The 23684-nt window shown below is 31.6% G+C and overlaps 1 protein-coding gene across 4 annotated transcripts in view; it reads left to right on the top strand.

Moving 5' to 3' along the window:
- The window catches only part of LOC124359899 (serine/threonine-protein kinase Pak), a 60077-nt gene extending 36711 nt beyond the window's left edge, over window positions 1–23366 (top strand). For all 4 annotated transcript variants that reach the window (XM_046813026.1, XM_046813028.1, XM_046813027.1 and 1 more), the window contains 6 exons: window positions 1201–1490; window positions 6602–6788; window positions 9546–9738; window positions 14797–14993; window positions 16512–16649; window positions 19669–23366. In XM_046813026.1, coding sequence (XP_046668982.1) covers window positions 1201–1490; window positions 6602–6788; window positions 9546–9738; window positions 14797–14993; window positions 16512–16649; window positions 19669–19752 — 1089 coding nt within the window. In that variant the 3' untranslated portion in view covers window positions 19753–23366. The remainder of the gene's footprint in view (window positions 1–1200; window positions 1491–6601; window positions 6789–9545; window positions 9739–14796; window positions 14994–16511; window positions 16650–19668) is intronic.
- Window positions 23367–23684: the final 318 nt, after the last annotated feature.

The raw sequence follows: 23684 nt of genomic DNA, 5'->3' as shown, positions 1-23684 counted from the left end.
CCAATACTTTGGGATTTTGTTGTATTCATAAAAACCAGCAAATAAGTCCATATGAAGGTATGTCCTAAAACCTTTAGTTTTCCATCTATCTGTGTATATGTGTTATTTATTTTAAAAATTATTTCTTTTGAACCTGTTAAGATAAAATTATGAAACTTGAGGATCGCATTAACCTTTGGGAGACCTTTTTAAAAATAAAATATTAACAAAATCCTTTTACAAGTCTGTTGAAAGTCAAATAAAAAAAACCGGTATTGTTATAAAAAAGTGCATAGAATACCAACTATTTAGTCATTTTTTACCAATTCCAACTGTACCTTTTTCAAAGAAATCTGTCAAGGCATAAGCGAGCATGATCTCTTTATAGGTATGCTTGCATAAGCTAGGAGCAATTAAGATTTTGTCTTTTATTAGGCATCAGCTGTTTTAAATAGGTTATACAAATTTTACAATATACCACCTATTTTGGAATTTTTATGATATTTCCAACAGTACTTTTTCCAACAAAATCCGTCAACGCATAAGCAAGCACGACCGCTTTAAAGATATGTTTGCACAAACCTGGAGCACCAAATATTTCCCAGTTGAGAGGTATCAGTTGTTTGTTGCTCCAATAGCAAAATTATAGGAGTTATATTAAAATTCAACTTGTTTATTCCTGTGTCTATGTATATAAAACAAATTGTTTACAAACATTAAATTGAAGTTTTTATGTTAGCGAGGATGAAAAGTGGTACTGATTTTTGGCTCTCTTCAACCATACTGCAATTTTGAACATTCATAACCAGAAAACTATCATGATCAAAGTTTTATACAGGTTACCACCTATTTTGAAACTATACAAGTGTACTGATTTAGAATATGTAATTTTAGGATTAAAGTTAGGTTTAACAATAGTTAATTTTCCAATTTGCAGTTTAGTAGTAAAGTGCCAAAAACTGGCATCGTATAAACATTGTAATCGTATAAACAAAAAACTTGGTTATTGTTTATAAATAATTTGGTTTATCCGTCTACACGCAGAAATAAACAAGGTAAATTTTACTGTAATTCCCGTAAATTTAGTATTATTAGTTAGTTTGCGGTGAACGGTTTTCCAACCAGACAGTTTGTCGGACAGCGGCACAGCCAAACTTAGTTATAAGTTTTTTTATAGTTATGTTTTTAAAATGATTTAACACATTTTTGTTGTTTTGACAGTATACCAAACCAATAGAAGAAGTAACACCAACACCTACGCCTCCTGTTGTGTCAATAAGAGCGACAAATGGAACAACAATATCGCCTACAGCCACAACTGTGCTGGACAAAAACAAGAACCACAACACCACCAATACCAACACGACAACTACAACTAACACCAACACAAGTAGTACCACGGCACGAAAGAAGAAATTGAGTGATGACGAGATACTAGAGAAACTAAGAACAATTGTTAGCGTAGGTGACCCTAACCGCAAATATGCTAAGATGGAAAAGATCGGTCAAGGGTGAGTTGTTTATATAATTTCTTTCATAATGAATTTGCATGTTAATGATTTAACCCTCTAACTGGCAACTGCTGCATATACGGCAGTTACTCCGCTCGCGTACTGACACTGTACTTTGGTGAAATTACTTTTAATGCACTCCTCGAACATTTACAAAGTGTACTAACTTTTTTATTAGTTATAATTTTCTTGTAAACATATCAAATATATGCCATACTTTCTAGCCACTCCTGGATAAGGATTGAATTTTATAACTGGGCAATAAAGTGAGCGACTTGTAGTGGCCTGATAAACTGAAAGGGAAAATAGCGAGGGCTACCAATACAAGAACATAAAAAAAACATGTGAGTCAGATTAATAAAATCTGTGACGTTAAAAACACGGGTCAATGTTACTTTTTGAGCACACCTTGTATAACTGTGATCAGCACCAAATTTTATTTCTCTGGAATGTTTTGAAAAGTTCCCAATAAAGCATCAACTAATCCTCTACCAGCTGAATTGACTCATATGTCTTGATTACACTGTGGGTTAAACGACTCAGACTGGGTTTCTCATCTTCACCAACTTGAGCTGACAAGTGTTAGTCCTTTTTGGTAATATCTCGAATTACTACTATTGATGGTCTTTATGAAGAAAGTACTATAGATTTTTGGTGTGTTATTTAAATGTGACCTGTAGTTTATATGTTTTTTGATTGTTAATGCATATTTGTAACAAAGGTATATTTAATTATACACTTATTAGAGTGAGAGTTTTATATTTAGGTGATATTGAAAACTAATATTTTTAACACTATAAACTTTTGTAAAAAAATTATAATCTTATGGTTTGTTTGTTCTTTCTTGCTATCGTCACATTTTCTTGACTCGTTCTGTAAAATGTGATAAATGCTATCGTAGCTAAAACCCTGTAACATACACTAGTATAAATAATAATTGAATGAAGTATTATAAAGAACTTATATTTTTATTTTGATGGTACAAAGGACAGTATAAGTATCTTTATATAAGCATACTAAACATTCATAATACAAACAAGGTAGAAGTACACCACACTATGTGTCATGTAGCAGCTTCGTTGAAGCTGCATGCAGAATTTCAATTCTATAGCTCACTTCATTCATGAGACATGAAGACATTTTTATTTATAACTCCCTAGCAGACAAAAGAAAAATTGTAGCAGCTTACTGAGGGATAAGCTTTAATAATGCTCAGCCAAATCGCATGGATGGTGATGCTTAGTCATAGAACTCAAGATATCTTTCCACATGATACATTCACATTTTTATTGATTAAGTTGGGTTTCATAGCAGTGTTTATTAACAAGAGTTTACACACCAAGTAATGTTGTTGTATTGTGCACATTGCATAACATGTTGTAATAGAAAAGTTTAAAATACGTTTTATAAGTGATATATGTCCATATTTTTTAAAGATTAAAGGCATATATTCTGAAAGCATATATCATAATCTACATAATAACAGTAAAAGGTATGACTTTGTTCTTAAAATATAGCTAATTTCCTAAACCTTTGCAATCCTCTTAAAATAGTGGTTTGCTTGGATTATTTATTATATTAGAAGACATTCTTAAAAGGTTTAAGGGGGGAAAAGTGTTGGTAATGATTTTGTATTGATAATATAAAAGCTTTTATGATTCGAAATTTGATAATTAAGAATGGATAATTCAATATTTAAACATTCTAGATTCGTCCCATCACATTACGTAATGTAAATAAATAAATAAAATAAAAATGCCTTTTATTTCCAAACGTTTCTCAGTACAAGCCTAGGTCAATCATTATAAATATTTAAAATACTGTAGGTGCAACAAACAATATTTAACAAGTACACACTAAACTTAACAGTAACTAAATAATGAACTAACTTAAACTACATGATAATTTTTATAAAAATCCTTTACTTTTATTCTAAATGAATCTAGTTTTACTAGTTTGAGGTTTTCTGGGAGGTCGTTGTACAATTTTGGGCCGAAGTAAGAGAAGCTCCTCCTACCCAATTCCAGGTTCACTTTTGGAAAGTGTAGCAAGTGCGTGACATGACGGGTTCTGTATTTTGAAACCTCCTCCCGGGATGAGAGCCTCCCGCTTAAGTACTGTGGCTCTCCGTCAGACAGAACCTTGTGAATTAAAATACAGGTCTGTATCTTGCACACAGTTTCCATCGGCAATAGGCCAACAGCATCTCGATAAGGAGAAACATGATCAAAGCGTTTCAATTTGAAAACAAAACGAATTGCAGAATTTTGAAGCTTCTGGATTTGCTCCTGGTCTCCCTTTGAGATACTGTTGCCATAAGCAGGATAACAATAGTAAAACACAGACAACACGAAAGCCTGCATTAATTGCTACATACAGTGTAACATTGTTCAACAGTTTTACTAGTAATGTGCTCATTTTATTCTTTGGTATTTCTTGACGAGTAATATGTTTTTAGAAAGCAAAATATAGTTTGTTCTTTTTAAACTAGACAATTATATTTGCTGCATACGAGGTCTGTCCGAAAAGTATCCGACCTGCTTTTATATCTTCGTGCCTGAGTGGCCTCTGCAGGGTATGAGCATAACTAGCTAGTAGTATCTCATGAACTATCTAAATACCGTAATTTGTGGTTGGAAATCTTGGGTCACGCACAGCGTGTGTTTATGTCTTATGTGTTTTTTGTTCGTCGCATTTGTGTACTGTTAAGAATTACAGAAACAACTTATCAATGAATATGCATCAAGTTCTGCTTCAATCTCGGTAAGATTTATACAGAGACAGTTGAAATGATGCAGAAGGTCTATGGGAATGAAATTATGGGCACAACACTGATAAAAGAATAGTACAAGAAGTTTAAAAATGGATGCACATCTGTTGACAAGGACCCTTGTTCTGGCCAACCTTCAGTGACAACAACTCTGGAAAACATCAAGCTTGTGCGACTTGCAATTTAAGGTGATTATTATAGATAGCCTGTTCGTGAACTAGAAAATGGTCTTGGAATACCAAAAAATGCTGTTCGGGAAATTTTGAATAAGATTTTGGGAATGACTCACGTGTGTGCGGAATTCATTCTGAAATTGCTCACTACCGAGCAGAGAAACCTTCACTGTGAAATCGCTCTTGACAACTTGAAAATGGTCAGTGATGATGAAAATGTCCTTAAGAAGATTATTACTGGATGAGTCATGGTTTATGGTTATGATCCTGAAACTAAACAACAATCTTCACACTGCAAGAGTCCATGTGAGCAACAGCCAAATAAAGCACGTCAAAGTTGGAGCTATGTCAAGTCGATGCTGAATATTTTTTTTAATTGTGAGGTTGTTGTGCACTACGAATTTACTCCTAAAGGTCAGACAATCAACAAAGAATATTACGTTGTCTTGTAAATTTTTATGACAATTCCAACGATACTTTTTACAATGAAATCCATCAACGCATAAGCGAGCACAGCTACTTTAAAGATACGCATGCACAAGCTGGGAGCACCAAACATGTCCCAGTTGAGAGGTATCAGTTGTTTGTTGCTTCAACAGTAAAATTATAGGAGGTAAATTAAAATTCAGCTTGTTTATTTCAGTGTCTATGTATATGAAGCAAAATTTGTACAAACATTGGGTGATGCCTTGAGAAGAAAATGCTCACGTTTCTGGTCAAACAGTGACTGGCTTCTTCACCATGGTGTGTAGTTCAATCAAAAAGGGGACTACTTCGAAGGATACCATGGCCCGGATGACAAAGAATAGCACCAATACAAAGATATGAATGCAGGTTGGATAGTTTTCTGACATTCCTCATATTCTAAAACATTGTTGTTTCTGTGCAATTAATTATGTTTGATATTTGTGAAGAGGATGGGAGATAATAGAATGCCTAGAATAGCACTGGAGAAGGAGGAAAGAGGAAGAAGACCAAGAGGAAGACCGAGAGGAAGATGGGAGGATCAAGTGTGGAAAGACATAGAGAGAAGGGGACTACAGAAAATGCAGGTGGAGGAAGAGGAGACCTGGAATGACAATTATATTTGACAGACAAAAATGGAGGAGGCTGTGTACGACGACCCGTGATAACGGAAACGTCAGATGATGATGATGATGAAGTAATGAAATGTACAAAATCACAGAAATATCGACTAATACAGCTGTTCAAAACTGATTTCATTGTTTTTAGTCAAATAATGTTCATTTTGTTAAAAAAAAATGTGTAAAATACAATGTAAAATCAATTTTACAGGCACCTGATGGTCAGCTGATTGATGTAGAGACATAAATGTGGCAATTGCTAACCAAATGGTTCACTAGGTCTGTTTACATATCCGTAACATTTTATGTTTTAATACAAAGGGTAAACTAAAACAAAGAATACATATAAAACAAATACATATCTAGAAACTAAACATTTTAATGGAATAAAATTAACAAATAATCTATTTTACAAATTTCATGTTCTCCCATAGAAATATAGTTATACATTTTTTTATTATAACCCTTGTAGCGCATACCAGTTTTTTGTTAGAGGCGGCAGTTGGGTAGTACTGCTCAATGCTACAAGTGTTTGAATACATACGCTACTGCTGTGCCAAGAATAAAAGATCTGTGGTGATATAAAAGTATACAAATCATTAATTTCTGTTTAAATTTTTTTTCACTTGTGGAAAAAAAACTTTGAGAAAATATACCTTATTATTTTTTAATAATTAATGAATGTTAATCCAAAGTTAGGCAGCAACTTATGGGTTAAAAGATATGATAATACACCAGACCCAACAAGAATGTGTGAAAGTCAGTTATCACATGGATGGACAGATAGACAGTGTCAAAAGATCACCTACCCTTCAATCTTTTGACACCAAAATCAATACAGTTCTTCCTTAGGCCAAGAGAAACATATGCATCAAGACTCTGGGACCTTCCTGTCAAGAGCAATCGCACAGACGGGTAACAACAAGTTTTTAAGAGGGCCCTTTCAGGTTCTGAATAATGAATGTTTACAATAAGAAATGTGATTGCACATGTTCTTTTTCAGTTAATTTTAATTTAGACAGTAAAAATGTTTTAAGAAAGTATTGTGTCTACGTGTTATAGTTTTACTGTTGAATATTACAGAGCGTCTGGCACAGTGTACACTGCTATAGAAGCATCTACAGGTATGGAGGTGGCGATAAAACAGATGAACCTCTCTCAGCAGCCCAAGAAGGAACTCATTATCAATGAGATTTTAGTTATGAGAGAAAACAAGCACCATAATGTTGTCAACTACCTTGACAGCTATCTGGTCGGAGAGGAATTGTGGGTGAGTATACTTCTCATATTTTTGTCATCTATAATGTTGTGTAATGTCATCTATGCACATACTTGATATTTTTTTTTAGAAGTGGTAGTCACTATTTTTGTGCGAGCAGAGTCACAACATAATTAGTAACATATTCAGGCTGTGTATGTGTACATGTTTGTTGATGTGACTCATATAAAGCATAAGTTATCTTTGATAAAGTAAAACACCATAAAGCTCCAAAGAGAAACGAATACATGCTGATCATAAAGTCTGCCACTCCCTGCTAAGTTTTGAAGGGTTTAAATCAGAGCAATGAAACTCACTCAGGAAGTGTTCCTGGACAAATGGAAATTACTTTGGCATATTTCAATTGATTTAAAAAATGTTAATTTATATATCTTTTATCCTGTTTAATAAGATCCTCTCACAGGCCAGTGGCTCATGAGGACAGACAGAATAAGCTTAAAAGAGGATAGGCTTAAAAGATGATAACAAACTGTCGATAATTGTCCCCAGAAGGAGGTGTCCCCAACTCAAAATTTTCAAGTATGATCCCCTCCTTTGTGATAGTTTTTCAGAAAGAGTATAAAAAATAAGAATTTCAGTACAAACTGGAAGTCATTATGTTCATTGGTTTTTCGTGATATTTAAATTCAGAGCTAATTTCAAATATTTTTTAAAGTTAATAATTTTATTTAAACATTTTACCAATTTTAAATTTTTTTAACTTTTACTTTTATTTAAACATTTTACCAAAAGTAAACTATGGGTGCAAAACAGTCCATATTAGAAGCATTGTTAACAAAAAAATACATGATGTTTCTAACAATGATTCCTCCTACACTTAAAACTAAAAAAAAAAATGTATTCTATCAGGTGGAGTTATTTTTTTATGAGGCTGAATGATTATTAAAAATAAAATTTAGAATGGAACAGTTAAGTTGCATTACATTTATTAAACATTTCAATTTCTTACTGTAAATTCTTTTGAGTTCTTGCTCGAAATGGCCTCCATTTCAGGTTTGTGTCATCTTCCTGTTATTTTCAGTGATACGAACTTGTAGATTTTCAAGGTTCAGTGATTGATTCACAAACATTACTCTTTTGGCTCCACAGGAAAAATTCATACGGTGCCACATCAGGCTATCACGTTGGCCATTCCATGAAACTATGGCAGCCAATCTGTCTTCCTCAAAACTCTTTACAACCTATAAAAAGCCTCAGAGTCCTCTTAAAGAGCAAATTGGTTACGTTTAATTTTCTTGAATGAAACAGGGCCAATTATGTGATCTTGGTAAATGCCAACTCAAATGTTCATGTTTTAAGAATATTTGGTGTAAATCTAATGGTATTTATCTGGGCTTTCCGAGTAATAGTTTTGGCAGTTGTGCTTATCTATAGCATTATTTATAAAAATAGTTATTTTCTTTGTTTTCTATTTTTGCATAAGTGAATAGTAGATTTCATGTTTTTTTAACAAGTGTTCATTCATTCTGTGACACTCAGTAAAACTTTCAACTGTGTATCTTCAGTTTGTCAAGTTCTCCCTGAACTTAGTGTCTATGATGGAAGGTGTTAATAAATTTCATCACAGCTTACCTTAAATACTTTCTATCAACTGGTCTTTCAGGATTAATGGAATTTATGTTCATTCGGGTGGGGATGGACCGTGATGAACAATCAATCTTGACACAGGGGAAGTAACTTTAGTTTTAAAAGGGGAACAAAGTGTTTAAAGCAACCTTTTTTTAAATAGTCATAGGTTTTATTTTATAAGTTTAAACAAAACACAGAATAACTAATACTAAATATAATTTAATAACAAGCTCATCTTCCTATTTAATCCATTGACATGGTAGTTTTATAAAAGGGTTTTTTTTGGTTTGGTGTTATGGTTTGAATGGTTTCTCAATTCATAAAATATATTATTATGGCCATTATTTAATAATAAATACTTTACAAAACATAAAATAACACAAATCAATTAATTCTTTTTTTAATAGTAAAGACAAAAATACAACTTCCACCCAAGCCAACCACCTTTAATTTAAGGTGGACCCTCCCACCACTTTTACCACAGACCAGAACCTGTGACTCCAAGGTCAACTTCTGCATCTGAGAGAAGTGCCTTAGACCACGTAGCCATTTTATGTACATATCCTTGTTCAACAGCTATCTTCATAATATACAGCACTTATTGGAAGTTTAATGTTTTTCTCATAACACTCTGAGGAAAGCGAAATCAACTCTTAACACTAGTACAGAGAGGTGTACCCCGAGGATTATTGTGACTCCTGTCCTATTCCTGCTGCTCACAAATGACCTACCAAACCAATTTATAGATATTTGCCATACTGTCATGTATGCAGATAACACTGTCATGTTTGCAGATAACACTGTCATAACAGTAGCAGAAAAAAGTCAAATGATCAAATTAACGTCAAAGACTATATTTCCTTTAACATAGCTAAACAATACTGCTGCTTAAATGACATTATGCTGAATGAGGGAAAACTCTGCAGATGGTTTATAGCAACTGGAAAATAATGGCACAGGTTACAATACATGTCCACATCTCTCGTGTTTGTTTACTTTGATGCTTGTTACTGTTCGTCTAATTGTGTAGAAAAATATCCTATGGTTGTAAAAGTTAAACTTGACAATTATAATGTTACATGATTCAATAATTAAAGCAACAGTTATATTGTACCTGACTATTCATATTCAAATGAATGACATAATTATCTTTAGTTGACAAAATATTTGTATTTCAAGGTGGTAATGGAGTACCTGCCCGGAGGCTCTCTAACTGATGTTGTGACGGAGACTTGTATGGACGAGGGTCAGATAGCGTCAGTCTGCCGTGAGGTGTTGCAGGCTCTAGAGTTTCTCCATTGTAACCAGGTCATCCACAGGGACATCAAATCTGACAACATTCTTCTCGGATTGGATGGAAGTGTCAAATTAAGTGAGTTACAATGAGTTGTTATATATTGTTCCTCTTTTGTGGAAGATAATCACCTACTATGTATAAAAAGAAATTTCATTTCGTGTATTAAAACGAAAATTTATAAAACTATTCCCTGTTATAGTACTTTTATTATTATTATTGGTACTTTTAGTACTATTATTATTCTAATATACTATAGAACTCATTAAAAAAATCATTACGTAATTTAATGGTTGCTGAGCAATTATAGTTAAAAAACACAAATATTGTTCCCTGCCCGTGTACCTAAATTTGTTTGGAATAAACCAAAATAGCCAAAAGATGAAGAATTTATAACTCAATAATAAAATATGAAACACTGTGCAAAAATTTATAAATTGTACATGTAGTACTAGGTAGCAAGCTAACAAATGTGTAACAGTTTTTTATAGGTCAATATCAAATACTGTAATCCCAAATGTGTGTTGCATTAGTCAAGTGCAAACTTAAAAATTCTAGCAAAGAAAGGTTGATTATCAAAAGTAAAAAGTTTTTTGCATTCACGTTGGTACAATTTTTATGCAAATTCAATAATTCTTTCTAATAGTACAGCATCTAAGCATATATAGAATTATGCTTTATATTGATACATAATACAAAACATAATCCCCTATGGGATACTTGGAGATATAGGTAGAATTTTTACTCTTCTCTCAACTTTGCTGGGCAAATTATAAAACTATTTTACAAGTTGCTAAGGTCAAGTGATAAAGTTTGTTAGAAAATTTATTACCTATTTGGGATAGTTTAGTTATTTTGGAACAAGTAGATATTATATTGTTTGGGTTTGTTGGTTAAATACATCATAGAAGCGGAGATCACATAAGGACTTAAAATTAGTTACTGGTCATTACCGAGGAAATCTAGAGGAACCCAAAATAAGTCACTGGCCAGTAGAAGGGTGAATTACTTTAAACCTATTCTTTACACAGCATTTTTACAATAGACTAATTAACAATTGTATGTGCTGTTGTTATTATTGGACATTAATGTGCAGTGGTATATAATCCTACTTTAAAGAAATATACTAATATACATAGTAATAATTTCTAGCATTAATATTAGAAAATGTATATCTTTTCAATAAGATAAAACCGTTTTTAAATACTTACACAGAAACTGTCTCACATGAATTCATACCTTACATGTCTTGCTTTTTCAAAGACGATTAATATGAGGTACTACATAATGTACCACTTAATTTATTACATTTTTAGTTACAGTCATTTTAACTTTTTAAAAATATTTATTTTTTAAGGAAATTCATGGCGAGTGAAGTATTTGTAAGGTTTATTTTTAAATTGTAGTGTTAAAACAAACAAATAAGGGATATTTTAAAACTTTTTTGTTTTGTCCACGAAACGGATTAACATTGATCAAAGAATTTGCCCTGAAAGGTTTTATTGCATAAGTGTTGAGCCCATATACTATGTGGTACAGACTTAAGTTTGAAAATAAAGTAATTATAATCTACAGCAATAATACTAAATACATTTTATTTTTAACATACATTTTTTAATTTCACTGAAAAACAGTTAGAGATAGGCAGATGGTTTAACTTGTAATTTATTTTCAAAGACTTAAAATTAGGTGCAATATGTTGTACACTTCCATTTACATTTTGATATATGTCCATTTTAACTGTTTCAAAATATTAATTTTTTTGGTGGTGGGAAAAATTTAGTAAATGTGTTCATGTGACTTATTAGTCTAAAAGGAATTTATTGCAGAGTGAGCCATTTTCACTATTTTGTATTAAAATTTTAGAAAATGCTGGGTTTTATGTAAAATTTCAATTTTGTCATGTTTTGGTCCACCATTTTGAAATGGAAAAATTATTTTAAAAACTTCACAGATTTATATTTAAAAATTTTGAATTTTGAACTCAGGCTTTCAATTTTGATATACCTTAAGTTTTATGAAAATATTTTGAATAGATTCCACAAGTGATTTAGAGGATTGCATTTTTTTTTACTGTTAGCTCTAATTGTTCTCGTAGCACGAGGTGTGTATTTTAAGTAAATAGTGTTTTAAAATTCTGCCATTGTAGTGCTGCATTAAATGGCATTCAAATGGGGTAAGAGCTTGAAAAGATGACTAACAGAATTTTCACAATGAAGAAAGGAGTGAACGGCCTTTAATGATCACCAACTATTTCGTGCAGAAAGTGAATGATAAAGTAAAAATGAACAGGAATTTCTCAATTTCTTTATTACCAGAAGAGTTACTTAACCCTTCCTGGACGAAACACGAGCACTGCTCGATGGTTGTAGTTCCGCTAGCGGACGAATCACAAGCACTGTAAAAAGCTAATAAAATCATTGTGAATTAGATTTTTTGTAATTTTATTGTTGTTATCGTTGTAATACAAGTTTTATTTAGTTTTTAATCTATTGCATATAAAATCATGCATTACTCTTTTTTTTTCAAAATAAAAAGTGTTAATACAACCAGATAGATATTAGCACTTTTAATAAGTCCCAGAAGGGTTAAGTTTCAAGAAGTGTTCTCTATGACATTTTTAGTGAGAAACATGTTTTGCTGTATGACAATGTTCATCCACATGACTGTGGCAAAACAAACTCAAGATCTCACCTAATTTGCTATGAACAATTTGATAATCCTCCAAACACCCCAATTATTATCCACGAACTATCATGTGTTTTTTCATCATTAAAACCATCTTGAATGTCAGTGCCATAACAATAGCAATAAAATAATCGTGTTGCAGTGACGGTTAACCCTTCAACGCGTTATTTTTTTTTTCATGGTCATACCCCCTCCTGCGTTGATTTTTCTGGCGGTTTTTTAGAGATTTTGTGTTTTATAAATAATATAAGCAAATTACCAAAGTTTATAATTATTTTGTTGTTATTATGTTGTTAGTGTTTAGAATTAGCCAAATTAAACAAAATTAACCTACTTTAGGTTAGTTTATTAACTTTACAATGATTCAAAAACCAGGTAAGCCTAGGCCTACATTTAGGTATGCATCACCTCCTCCTCTTTCAACAACATTGAACTCATTTTGTATTACAATGTTTTCACCTAGCCTATTTTCAATATCATCATTACTATTTTGTCCTAAGTCTAATACTTCAAACTCAGCTTGAGCAAAGTCATTGTCATATCCATCGTCGAAATCTTCATCTGATTCAAGGTTCAAAAGTCTGTCAATTTTACTGTCTCTTTCCACTAGGTGTCCTTCAAGATTACTCATTTTCGATTGATTTTAAAATATTTTACAAAACCGATAACAGTTTTAAAATAAATTCCCTAAAATATGCAAAAATATTTCCCTAAAAGCTAGCTAACCTACAAAACATTCCCGACTCATGTTTGTAAAACACAACAAATTGTTCCTGTCAAAACGGGATTTCCTTCTTCAAAACCATATAGTTAGCTTGTAAAACTAATACTAAGCATAACTAATAATAATAACTAAACAAAGGAACATAAAACACACAAAAATATGTCAGTAGAACATAACCATCACACTAACAATGACTGTAAACAACAACAAACGTAAGCCGACAAAACGATCGGGTGCACGGCAATGACGTCGTCTTGAATGCAGCTGATTTCTCAGATATTTTTTCTAAAGATCGATTTTTCGAGATATCGACTCAATTAATCGAAAGTTTGAATCTTCTACTTTCGATTGGTATACATTTTTCATTGAAAACATTCGATAGTTGTCTGTTACAGCTACAAAAATAACCGACTACTCCATGACGTACTCAGTACGGCAAAACGCGATCTCAAGTGAAAGTGTCATGACGTACCTAGTACGGCAAAACGCGTTGAAGGGTTAAATAATTAGGCAGCAATATTTATTGGCAAGAATATACAAAAGGTTATACAGTATAATACATGCATTAATATTGATGGCGATGGTAACCAAAAAAATAAAAGTGCAGACTTTCATATAAAAATAGAATTGTTATAAAAAGTTTACTTAATTTTATATATACATATATATATATATATATATATATATATATATATATATATATTAAATTGTATAAATGGCAATTGCCTTATTTAATTTCAATAAACATTGAATCGAAAAAAGTACTTGCTCCGCCGGGAGTCGAACCCGGATCTCTCACTTGCCGGGTGAATGTGCTACCATTACACCACAGAGCACTTACTTTTTCCGATTCAATTATTTTGTATTTGGCCGTATCTGTCACATATGTGTTTAAATAAGCAAACTAACATATGATCAGAAGGCACCTGTCAAACGACTTTTATTTTTACATCAAATTGTATAAATGGCAATTGCCACATTCACCCGGCAAGTGAGAGATCCGGGTTCGACTCCCGGCGGAGCAAGTACTTTTTGCGGTTCAATGTTTATTGAAATTATATATATATATATCAGAATGGTACTTGCTTAAGAAACATGCCTCGTATATGTTTAGGACACCTTAGCTGGCTCTCCATATACAACACATATTATTCAATATTCCGACAGCCCCTTTGATCAGCATAATTACTTTTAAGTACATACATTCTGTGATTTGACATGAAAAATAGCGTTAACTTTAATTATTGTCAAAATACTGCAGGAATTTTTTTTTTTTCAAGATTATATAATAATTAATTTTTCAAAGTGCTCAAGTCTTTGTTGATGAACACAAATTAAATCTTTATATAAAATACTTTGTATGCTGGAATCAAATTTTATAATAATGTACCAAGAAACTTAATTATAACAACATGGAACAAGATTTGAATGTGGTATCAAAACGCTTTAGATAGAAAAAGCATGCCATTCATTTGTACATTTTTCATACTGTACTTTTTATGCATAGTCATTTTGTTATAAAGTTATTATTAATCAGAATTTGAATATGGTAGGGTTTAGAATAAAAATACACAGATTTAAAAGTGCATCTTTAGCACAAGACTAACAGTTCCAGGCCAGAACATGTTTGTTGAATATTTTATATTATTTAAAGTAAAAGCTAACAAATGTATTATACTTCATGTACTATTTACATTAATAATGAATCGGTTGTTCTGTTGCAGCGGATTTTGGATTTTGTGCTCAGATTTCACCAGAGCAATCCAAAAGAACAACCATGGTTGGTACTCCATACTGGATGGCCCCTGAAGTAGTGACCAGGAAACAATACGGACCTAAAGTGGATATCTGGTCATTGGGTATCATGGCTATTGAAATGATTGAAGGAGAACCACCATATCTTAATGAAAACCCTCTTCGAGTATGTGCTGTTGAAAGTAAATCTTAGTTATTAGGTCTATATGAGTTAGGAGAATTTGAACCAATTCTTTCAATAATGTCTTCACATTTTTTATACATTTATTAAAAAATATCAACCTTTTAAAAACAAAACGAAAGAGAAATGCAAAAGTAGTTCTCTTCTGGCAATGTTTTTATTTAGAAAATGGAGTAATTTATAGTATTTCTGGACAAAATTATCTGTTGGAAAATTTATAGTAAAACAATTATATATATATAGTACAAACAGTCTTAGAACCATGGAACAAGCCCATCAACTCGACACTAAATCAAAATTTCCAAGTGGATTAAATTTAAGGTGACTTAGTCAACAAAGTGAATTTATAAAATTAAATCATATGTTTACCATTCTACATAATTCATTCTTAATTTTCATTTTCTGTGTTGATATTTCATGTTTATTTTGTTCTTATAGCCCTATTTATATTTTTGTAATTTCCTGAAGACGGCTTAAGTCTAAATATAGAAACTGTTTAATTTAAACATTTGAAGATTTATTATTGAAGATTATATGTATATATATTCAAGGAGGATATATAAAACTTATTTTAACAAAAATATAAATATAAATAAACAGAAATATATTGTAACATTAATTATCTACATTTTCTAAATAAAATTGATTTAAATCTCCAGATACTTTTTGCTACTTTTTAGTGAATACCACTTTACAGTTTTGTTGATGTCTTAAAGCAGTGTTGGAAAACAAATTTGCCGTCCTGTTATTTAGAAGAACAACAATAACTATTCATTCTTATATGCAGTGGGTTTGGTGTCAATCCAACATAATCTATTGTAAAAGTGTTACATGTTAATTGATAATTACATTTTTAGAATTATAGTTTGCATTGTTTTGCTGTTTTTAAACAAATTGGAATTTTTTTTATAAAACGTGTTTTTACAGAGTTGACACTTAAGTTTTTCTTTTACTTTTCTAAGTTTTGAATTCCATCAAATGGCAATTTGGGCGATACCATAAGATTTTGAAGTTTTTGTTTTTCTAAACACTAGCCTGGGTATTTTTGGAAAATAAGTTTTTGTTTTTTGGTGAAGATTTGAGGATTTTGTATGTAGTTCTTAGAATTTTATTTGTTTTATACAAGCCAGGAAAATATGTTGTTATAAATTTTACATTTTAAGTTTTTAGTTTTATGAATAGAGTTTCTAATTTGGTTTTTATGAACTTAGAAAGATATTTTATTTTGCCAAATGTATTTACTAGGTTTTGAATATAATTCCGACAGTCTTCATTACTGGAACATAATGTTTTGGCTCTAACTGACAAACCCTTTGGTACTGATTTTTGACATGTACAGGATAACAGCTATTAAAATGTAAATAATTCACAACATTGGTGTCCTTATATGAATTTTTGTCTTGTTAAATCCTGACAATAAAAACATTTACATCTAATCGATTTTTATATTAGTCTTTAAATCAGAACTAGACGTAATTACTAATCTTTGTATATTCTTTTCAGGCGTTATATTTAATTGCTACTAATGGTAAACCAGAGATAAAGGAAAAAGAAAAGTTATCACAGATCTTCCAGGATTTCTTAGATCAGTGCCTAGAGGTTGAAGTAGAGATTAGGGCTTCAGCTTCTGAATTGCTTAAGGTATACTTGCACTGTTATTCAAAACTCATTGAAAGATATTGTTTACTTAAGCACATCTTCTAATTTGGTTATTAATGGTTATTTGCCTTATGATTACATACTAAAGTTGGTTTATTTTTCACAAATTTCAAAGTATGATTACCTGCAGTATTTAAAACGTGTGTATAACCTAAGTACAGGTGTAAAAAATAGCTTGAATGTAGAGCTTTATGAAAATTGGTTGAAAATACCTTAATTACCTACCTTAATTACCTCCACCTTAGTCGATGACCAGTACAACTGGATAGACAGCGTCAAAGTAAAATGAATTTTAGAATATTTACAATATTTACATTTTTACATGGCGCCAGGGCTTATGATAGTGCATCGAAGAACTCCCCGACTGAATAAAAGGGCCTACACAATAGCCAGCTTTTAAGTTGGGTTTCAAAGTGAGGAGGGTTGAGTTCTTTGAGATTATCTGGAAGGGCATTATACATGCGAAGCGCTAAGCTAGGATAGCAGTTCTTCTTCTTACTAAGCCTACAAAAAGGTACATCCAGATGGTGCTTCTTCCTGGTGTTGTAGGTATGGAGTTCGTTTCTTTCAGCAAAGTCTGAGATGTTAAGTTTTAAATTGGTCAGGCAGGAAAGGATGTACTGACCATAGACTGTGAGAATTTTAAGACTCACAAAGATAGGCCTACAGCTATCCAGAAACCCTGGAGGCGAGATGACACGAAGAGCTTTCTTTTGGAGGAGAAGAATATCCTTACATCCAGCAGCATGGCCCCATATGTGCAGCCCATAGCTGATATGGCTGTGGAACATGGCGAAGTAAACTGTCAAAAGATACTTATTAGTCAGCATAGGTTTCAGTCTCCGCAGTAGATGCAGGGCTCTAGAGAGTCTGATGCATACACTATTCGTATGGCTCCTCCATGTAAGCCCTGGGTCAAGAATAAATCCCAGGAGCTTAACTTCGCTCAGGCCAAAATTGTTGTCAGATCTGGAAAGAGTGCACATCATCTCCTGGGTTTTCCCCTCGTTCAGGCACAAGCCATTCGCGGCAAACCATTCCTTTGCGCTGGTAAATGTTTGTAGAGCAGCAAGCCTGGCGTTTTCTGGTGTATCGCCACGAGCAAAGATGGAGGTATCATCCGCAAACAGAAGCATGTCACCCAGCTGGCTGATGTCATTAATTGTAATTAGGAATAGGACTGGGCCAATGACCGAACCCTGAGGAACACCATATTTCACTGCTTGAGGTTGGGAATGCGCTCCGCCGGTGCACAGGATCTGTTTTCTGTCTGTGAAGTAGGACCTAAAAACCTGTAAAACCATTCCATCAACACCATAGGCTCTCAGTTTATCCAGCAGTTGACTATGCGGAACACAATCAAACGCCTTGCTTAAGTCGGCCAGAACAAGTGCAGTTGAATCACCAGCCTCGAAGCTCTCTAGGACCTGGCTAACCAAACTCAGAACCGCTGTCACAGTAGATCTATTCTTCCTGAATCCATGTTGAGATTCAGAGAAGAGATTTTCATGTTCAAAGTAGTTTACAATTTGACCTTTGATCACAGACTCATAAACCTTGGCGAGTCAATCCTAATAATATTATAAATACGAAAGTGCCTTTGTTTATTTGTTTTCATGCATAAACTATTCAACCGATTATATTGAAATTTAACATGGACATTCTTACAGTTCCTGGAACGAAAATAGCCCTATAATTTTTTGTTTTTTCGAAAATCCATCCGGCCTGCGCACGCTCCACTGGCGAGTCTTTAAAAAAATCCAATTTTTGTTTTAAAACTTGTGTAATGTTTTAGATGTTAATTGAATGAGGCTGTCAAATGTAATCAACTGTTCTGTGTAAATATTGTTTATTTTTTATATTTCTTTATATTTATAATGAGTAAATTTTGTAATAAGTAACCTTATTTTTAACAATGTTTTAGATTTCAGCAATTTGGTAAGTACTAACCCAACTTAGAAAATGTCCTAAAACATAAGAAGGTTAGAATTTGATTCCGAAGACTTCCTTTAAAGCAGTCGATTAGAACTATGCTAGATAAAAGTTTGCTGGACTGTTCTTTGAATTAATGTACGAATTTCAGCTCAAAATGTTCTAAAATATTAAAAAACTTATTATAAATTTAAAGATTTATATAATATCCATCTTAGTTCTCTTTTGAGAGAAGCAGGCTTCTCTGATCTGTGTTATATATTTTCTTGATTGGGAAACAAAATAAAATCAGCTTTGGAACAAAAAATAAGAAAAAAAATAAGTAAGACCGAGGTAAATTACAATGACCATAAATATACACCTTTTAACATATTTCTTGATCGTATGAAGATGGCAAGCTCAACATTGGTGTCGGAAATATAATTGACTCAAACCAGAAGTGCTCATACAGGTGCAAAACCTGTGAATTGCATGTGAAGCATTAGGTAACTGCTAGTATATCATATATATTTATTGAATTTTTAGTGGTATTTAACAATTTTACAAGAAGCACTTGTACTGTAATGAATAAGAATAGTGTACATTACAGGAGCAAAACAGCTGTTTTAGAATTAAATCATAGTATTCCTTCTAACTACAGTACTTTCATAAATTCAATTTCAATTGTGTAGTTAACAAATTTCGAAGATTTACTGAAAAATAGATTAAGAAGACCGTTCATTTTTCTTTTTTTATAACCGGTTAAATGATTAAATACGTGTATCTAGAATTTATTTTGCTTATATTTTAATAATTTATTTTTCCTAAATGTTTAAAATTAAAATACCTACCCATCATTCTACAACAATATTGTATGTCATATTTTATAATCTTCCTTACAACAATGTCAGCATAAAAAATAAAGCAGTTTTATTACAAATTAGACATACAATTAAGCTGTCTCAGAAAATACATTCTTGCCTTTTGTCATAATTTTACTGATGCCGAATAGTTTTATTGATTTAGCTCTGGGCAATCACAGTGCTCATGTTCATAGGCTCACATCCTGAAGATGTTCTGATTGTTACAGCACCCGTTCCTGAAGCTGGCACGGCCGCTAGCCAGTCTCACCCCCCTGATCATGGCTGCCAAGGAGGCTGCTAAGAGCCACTGACGGGACGGGACCTCTCGCCCCGCTCACGTCCCCTCTTGAATACGTCTTGTATGTGATTACGTTTCTCGTAGACTGATATGCGCGATATATAATTACATTTTTAAGTTCTCAAGTTGCCCTTTAGGCCTATATTCTAGTCTGATAATTAATTTTAAAGAGATTATTTTTAAACTCTATGCAATATCCAAATAATTATAACACAATACAGCACTGTCAATAGTCTGTTGGCAAAAGCTAATTTTATGATTAATCTTAATAAAAACGTGATATCTGACGCATTATGGTGTAAAAATTGTTAGGATGTACAGCAATACAAGGTGACATTGTTAAAGTAATGTCTCGCTTTGGTACTTAAAATAGTTTTTACTCTGAATAATTATCTATTTATAACAGCTCTTGATTAAAAGAACAAATTAAAATTATTACTGGTGCTTAAGTCAAAACATGTGAATGTTCCAGAATTACTGACAACTTTTGTGATTGTGATTTTTGTAGAACGATTAGAAATAAAATTTTCAGGTGATACCACTGTGACATATTTTGTGGTTGGTGTAAAATAATATATAGTTAAATTATGGATGAGAAGGTGACAATACTTTTTTTAAACTGGACCAAAACATTTTTTGTAAAGGATATGTTGTGGTGGTATTATGGTGAAATGTTAGCATTTGCTTCTTGTAGTGAGATCCGTCCTCCAACCATTTAATATTATTCTATGATATTGAAACACGTCTTCTGTCTTCATGTAATTATTTTTTGTATGTATTTTCTACTTAGTTTAATCAAGCATTAAAAAGTCATACTTTAAAACTTCACTTATTTTAAAGAAACACTTGTTTAATAAAACTTTAGCATAATATAAAAAAAACAACAAAAATATAGTTTTAATAAATGATAGTGGTTTGCGAATAATAAAATGCAAGAAGGATCAATTAAATTAATTTGAAAAGATAAAAATATATCTAATTCCTCAGTCTTTGGAATACAAATATATCAATTAATGTGATCAGTGATAAATTTTGTTTACCTTGACCAAATGTATATTTTTATCTTGATATTGTTTTTAGTATTAGTACACTAATTATTATAAATGCACTAGATGTTAATAATTAATTACGTTTAGCTACACATATCCTTTACATTGTATTAACCAACACCTTTCTCCAGAGTTCAGTCAAAGACAATTGGTAAAAAAATAAGTAAATATAAATTGTAATAACTTTGAAATTGCCTTATATTCGCTGACCACTACAACTAAGTGACAAAATGTGTTAATGCAGTAATGGACTTTTTAGGAAATTTGTTAAGCTTTACTATACTACATCTCAATAACTATTTTAAATGTAATCAGAATTTTTTTTAAAGCGTTGAAATCTATTTGCTATTTGCTAACTACTGTGTTTAAAACATTGTAATCAAACTAATATAATATGTTTAAAAGAAAACTTATTACTTCTAAACCAGTCTCAACAACATATGTACTATTATACAAATTAAACACTTAAAACTATGTGTAATTTCTTGTTATATCAGACTTGATGTGATTCTAGAAAGGTTTCTAAGACTTGTTATTTTGTTCTTTTAATTCTTTGTACGCTCCAAAGAAATCAATCTCTAAAACGATAATTTAAAAACATATTAATATTTAAATTGATCAAAATTAATTTTACAAACGTTTGTTTTGTATCCAAATCAAACATTTATAAATAATTCAATAAAAATACAAGTCAAATATAACTTTATAAAATTACAAATGAAGACACACTTCTTAAGGAGATTAGCTCGCACAACAGTCAATAATAGCTGAGTATCAGTTTAAAACAAACTAAGCATGTGCACAGCAACTGATTGTTACAAATGAGTATATTCCCTTACAGCAACAGTTGAGCCATTGTGTGCTTCTGGACTGACAAAACAAACAAAAGCTTTAGTTGTGACTGCTGCAGGATGTTACGAGAGCTACACTTCACTTTGCATCACACTAAAACACCAAAGAAGCTCTCTCACATATGCTAACGACTTTTTAAGAACTAAAATTAATAATGCACTGTTCTGAGGTACTTAGATGTATTCTTCTTAAAGCGTACAATGGGTTAAAATTATATAACAACTTTATCAACCTAGTTTGTTATGAAGTATAAATATTACAGTTTTTGTGGGTCTGACTTATATTATTGGTCATGTTAAATATCAATAGCAAGTGTTGAACACTAAATAAAACTAATAATATTTTATATATTGTTGTTTAAAAGGCAATAATTCTGAAACTTATTCTGATAATCCTGTGATGATGATAGAATGATATTTTTCAATTGGAAAATTGAGTAGTGGTTGGTAATGGCTAATACTCAGAGGCATAATAATAGATATGATCAGTAGTTACCTTTGATTTTTTTTCTTATCAATTGAAATAAAATATGAAAATTTGAAAAAGTGGATATGAATAAGTATTACTTGATCAAATAATTCTTAATTCCATTGTAAATGGTAGGTTAACACATAAAAAATGAATTTCAAGAAATTAACAATCAATACACAGCATCTTGGCAAAACTTAAGATAAGAATATGTTTATCCCTTCCCTGAGCATTCCTTTTTTATTCTAATAATACCTGAGTTGGAATTATGCTGGCAAATAAATTTATAATAAAACATTGTGATACAAACTGTAAGGAATTAACTCACATACGAGTCACTTAAAATCAAGCACAATACTTTTATTCAACATTTTGTAAATATGTTTAGTTTTTATTTTTATTGAATAGTTTCTTTTTGGTTTTGACTGTGCAGTGTGCCTATTTTGTGTATGAATGTTGACCGACGCAGTATTTGTCGAATCGTGCATATTTAGACAAAAATAGAAATTTATGCTATGTAACACTTAATATATTATGCAGATATCATAAATCGTATCCCACATTTGTTAGTGTTTCTAATAGGTTGTTGAATGATGTGAATAACAAGGTTAGGTTACATTTTGTTACTTTTATTCAATTTATGTTTGTTATAAACCATATTTTATATTTTTACAAATAAGCTATATGTTTGTCAGTACATACAAAATAATGTATCTGAATAAACTATAACATTTGACATTTAGATTAAGATTTCACCAATTCAGTTTTAGTGGCTTTTAAGCAATTAAATTTGCCTGAATGCATTTACTGTTATATAGTTATCTTCATTTTATATTTTGTATATTTTAAACAACATATATATTACAAGTTATGTAGATTACTGTATTTTTAAAGTTTGTATGTGATTATTTAGAGGATTTTATTTGATAACTAACAATCATTAAGTTTATTTTTCATTGAGATATTTAATTTTCTATTCAACTGAAAGTAGTACTGTATTTGTTTATCTACGTTAAAATGTTTTGTGAAGCTGAATTGCAATGTGCATGAGTGTTGCTCACACGTTTTAGTTCGATAATGGGAGTGCACATACCTTGTATAGCTAGTATGTACGAAGAGATGTATAGCTTGACTCTTGTGTGGCTACCACAGTCAAGAGGTTTGTACAGTGTATATGCTATATCATGTCAATGTATATATTTGTAAGGACTCAGTATTTTGCATTTTCCTCTTGAATAAAGCAGTGCCTGTCATTATGGATAGATACCTTTTTGGATTGTTATCAATATCATACTCCAGTACTTTTGCTTTAAGATTTAAGCTGAACTTGATTCTCACCTATTGCTATTGCTTTATTTATTTACCTTATAATTGGAACATAAAAATTACAATAAAGAATCATTTTTATAGAGATGAAATTTCTAATCTACATAATGTGGGTTTAATTCTACGGCCATATAGTAACATCCGTGCTGGCAAGCCCATCTTGACCAATTTGCAAGGGGTTTTCTGATCTGTTATATAAAATGTACATCTTTTATGCAAAGGTACACGTATTATATTTATTTATTTTGCC

Source organism: Homalodisca vitripennis, chromosome 4 (genome assembly GCF_021130785.1).
Source record: "Homalodisca vitripennis isolate AUS2020 chromosome 4, UT_GWSS_2.1, whole genome shotgun sequence".
NCBI lineage: Eukaryota > Metazoa > Arthropoda > Insecta > Hemiptera > Cicadellidae > Homalodisca > Homalodisca vitripennis.
The sequence above is the reverse complement of the archived record's forward strand: the minus strand, read 5'-3'. Positions and strand labels throughout refer to the sequence as shown.